Below are 2,742 nucleotides of genomic sequence, written 5' to 3'. Positions count from 1 at the left end.
TCTGGGAATAAAAATCACCAATGAGCTGTCAAGAACGGACGTATTCGTCGATCCTGTAATAATGAAACAGCGAAGAGATGAGCTCTTCTCGTTACTTGAGATGGACGTTCGATCTGTGAGCTCGATTTTACGTCGGTGCAGGGATCGGTGCACATTTCGGATATTGGCAGAATTTCGCCGTTCGGTATCTCTTTTGGAGAGCGGAATTAGGTGCCGACTAATTGGCTCGATTTCCGACACCCGTACCGCGCTAATTATGATCGAAGTATTTTTTCACCGTGAATTATACGACCGACGTTGTTGTACCGACGTGTTTCCGGTTCCGCTTTCTTCGTGCGAATTTTGCGAAGTAAAATCTATTGCCAATCTTTTCAGTATCGTCGCGTCGACAATTTTCTAACAAATCTGTGTCGCGGATATTTTTCTCTTTTGCGATTTTTCGATTACTCTGTACGGATATTTGCTCGATCAAAGGCGGGTCTAATCTCTCAGGAAATTAAGTAACCAAAACCGCGGCGGTAAGGCGATCGTTTTTATTTATTTATTTCTTTTTTTTTTCTCTTCGATATCGCGTTCGGATACAATCATGACACAGAGAAGTGAATCGAAGCGGTCGCGTCGTGGGCCGCGTTGGAGCACAAAGTTTGCGCCGAAAGTGAGATCTTTCGGTGAAATGTTGGTACGAGGTGAGGTCTAGAGTAAAGCCATGGCTAAAAGGCTATAATTCGAAACTGGGAGATTCGATGGTGGGAGGATTTAGCCCACCCTGGCCTTGCCAGACGCCGATCTCGTTGTTACAGTTTCCTACTTGGCACGCTTACGTCTTACGTAATGAAGATACAACGCGCCCCTCCTCCTACGGGGAAGATGGAACGAGGCGGGGATGGACCACAAGATTTTTGGTATAAAAATCATCGGCTTAAGTACCGGTCATCACACCATCCTGTGTTCTCTAAAAGCAAACATGAAGGTAAGGAATAACAATTGCCGGTTTACCGTAAGCCTGAAGTCTACTTCGAACGATCGATCGTCTCTGTACCTTGTGAAAACAAATCTTACAGGTCCTGATCCTGCTCGCTATCGCCACCGCGGCTCTCGCCAGCCTGGAACCAGCCGGTTATCGTCCCCCAGGGTCATCTCCGTCTTCGAGGTACTTACCGGCCTCACAAAATTCCATAAGTTCGCCGTCCAACCAGTACTTGCCGGCCAACCGGTACACCGGCGCTTCCACGATTCAGACACCGTCCAACCAATACTTACCCGCGAATCGCTACCAGACTCCGACTTCTCTGGAAACACCGTCGAACCAGTACCTCCCAGCTAACAAGTACAGCTCCTTCCAAGTTTCCCAGACTCAGGAGGCCCCGGTTAACCAGTACCTACCACCTTCGGGCAACCGGTACACCTCGGCAAACGTACACCGGGAAACACCGTCGAACCGCTACCTACCAGCGTCTGCCAACAGAGAAATCGACGCCAGCTCCGCTCGCCAATGGATCGCCAATCGCGCCGACGTCGGATCATCCCCGAGATACACCGGCGCCATATCGAACCAGTATCTCCCAGCCGCTTTCGAAGCCCAGCAAAAAGTAGCGCAACCCTCGAACATCTATCTGCCAGCTTCCGGTCGCTACTCCGCTCCCAGCCATTCCGCTTCTACTTCTTCTTCTTCTTCGAGGTATACGGGGGGTAGCGTCGCCGCACCTTCCAACCAATACCTTCCCGCCAATCGGTACGCCTCATCCGATAACGGATACGGATACCAGTCCGCCGAGGATTCCGTAAGTATTGAATGCGCCAGATATCTTTGGATGAATTTTTCAATTAACGTTTCGCATCGATGGTCGGTGATCAGGTACCCGCGAAGTACGATTTCGAGTACGAGGTCAAGGACGAATCCTCCGGTAACGATTTTGGCCACAAGGAGAGCAGAGACGGCGACAACACCCAGGGCGTTTATACCGTTGTCCTGCCCGACGGTCGTAAACAGATAGTGGAGTATCAGGCCGACCAGGAGGGATACAAGCCGAGGATTTCTTACGAGGAATCGAAACAGGGATACAACAACAACGCTTACAATCGTCAGGGTGGATACGCCCATGGTTATCCCCAGGGACCTTATTAAGCGGAATCGAGTTTTCGTACAACGTAGAAACATGTGCCAGTATGCCGACAACGACGACCTAGCGTTTTATAGTATCATTTAAAGTATCGATTAACCTATAGTTTCCTGTACATTATCCGTCATAATCACTGCGGTATATTCGATTGATACACGGTGATTATAACAATCATTACTGATGTGTAAATTATTTTTATATTAAAAGAAAAATAAACGAATTTCAATTGATAATAATCACGACTCGTTCGCAATCTATTTGAAAACAAAAAAAAATTCTCACCAATCTCGAACTCTGTAGTGTTCGTTCCGATTATCGTGGAAAGGTTGCTCGGAGGATGACTGAGCTCAAAGTTAAGGTCACATAGTGGTGATCGATGGTTGTGGAAACTCAGAATAGAAGATAGAAGGTGCAGACGTTTCACAAACGAATGCTGGTGAACCGAACCGTTGCAAGGTTGCAAGGATGTGGCTACGCGTTCGGAAAATAACGAAGAGTATTAAAAAGGAAGTGTATCGGTGTGCGAATGCAACGAAAATGCATGGAAACCGGTTGAATGGAGGTGAAATTATTTTCAGCCTGTACTTGTTCAACGGTTTGAATTATTCGAAATTACAACAAT

At 47.5% G+C, this 2,742-nt stretch overlaps 1 protein-coding gene across 1 annotated transcript; it reads left to right on the top strand.

The window, feature by feature from the left end:
* The first annotated feature begins 819 nt into the window (after window positions 1-819).
* On the top strand, window positions 820-2,356 carry LOC105682962 (COPII coat assembly protein SEC16-like). Its single transcript, XM_012395227.2, has 3 exons — window positions 820-970; window positions 1,062-1,781; window positions 1,856-2,356. The coding sequence occupies exons 1-3, from the start codon at window positions 884-886 to the stop codon at window positions 2,123-2,125; spliced, it is 1,077 nt and encodes a 358-aa protein (XP_012250650.2). The 5' UTR covers window positions 820-883; the 3' UTR covers window positions 2,126-2,356.
* The last annotated feature ends 386 nt before the right edge of the window (window positions 2,357-2,742 follow it).

The sequence above is a fragment of the Athalia rosae genome, chromosome 6 (assembly GCF_917208135.1).
Source record: "Athalia rosae chromosome 6, iyAthRosa1.1, whole genome shotgun sequence".
NCBI lineage: Eukaryota > Metazoa > Arthropoda > Insecta > Hymenoptera > Athaliidae > Athalia > Athalia rosae.
Note: the sequence above shows the minus strand (reverse complement) of the source record. Positions and strands in the feature narration are given on the sequence as shown.

Bases quoted from the DNA above. Each gene is read 5' to 3' on its own strand.
- LOC105682962 (XM_012395227.2), top strand. From the start codon at position 884: ATGGACCACAAGATTTTTGGTATAAAAATCATCGGCTTAAGTACCGGT. The intron at 971-1,061 runs GTAAGGAATAAC...CAAATCTTACAG, and splicing joins CTCTAAAAGCAAACATGAAG to GTCCTGATCCTGCTCGCTAT. The intron at 1,782-1,855 runs GTAAGTATTGAA...GTCGGTGATCAG, and splicing joins ACCAGTCCGCCGAGGATTCC to GTACCCGCGAAGTACGATTT.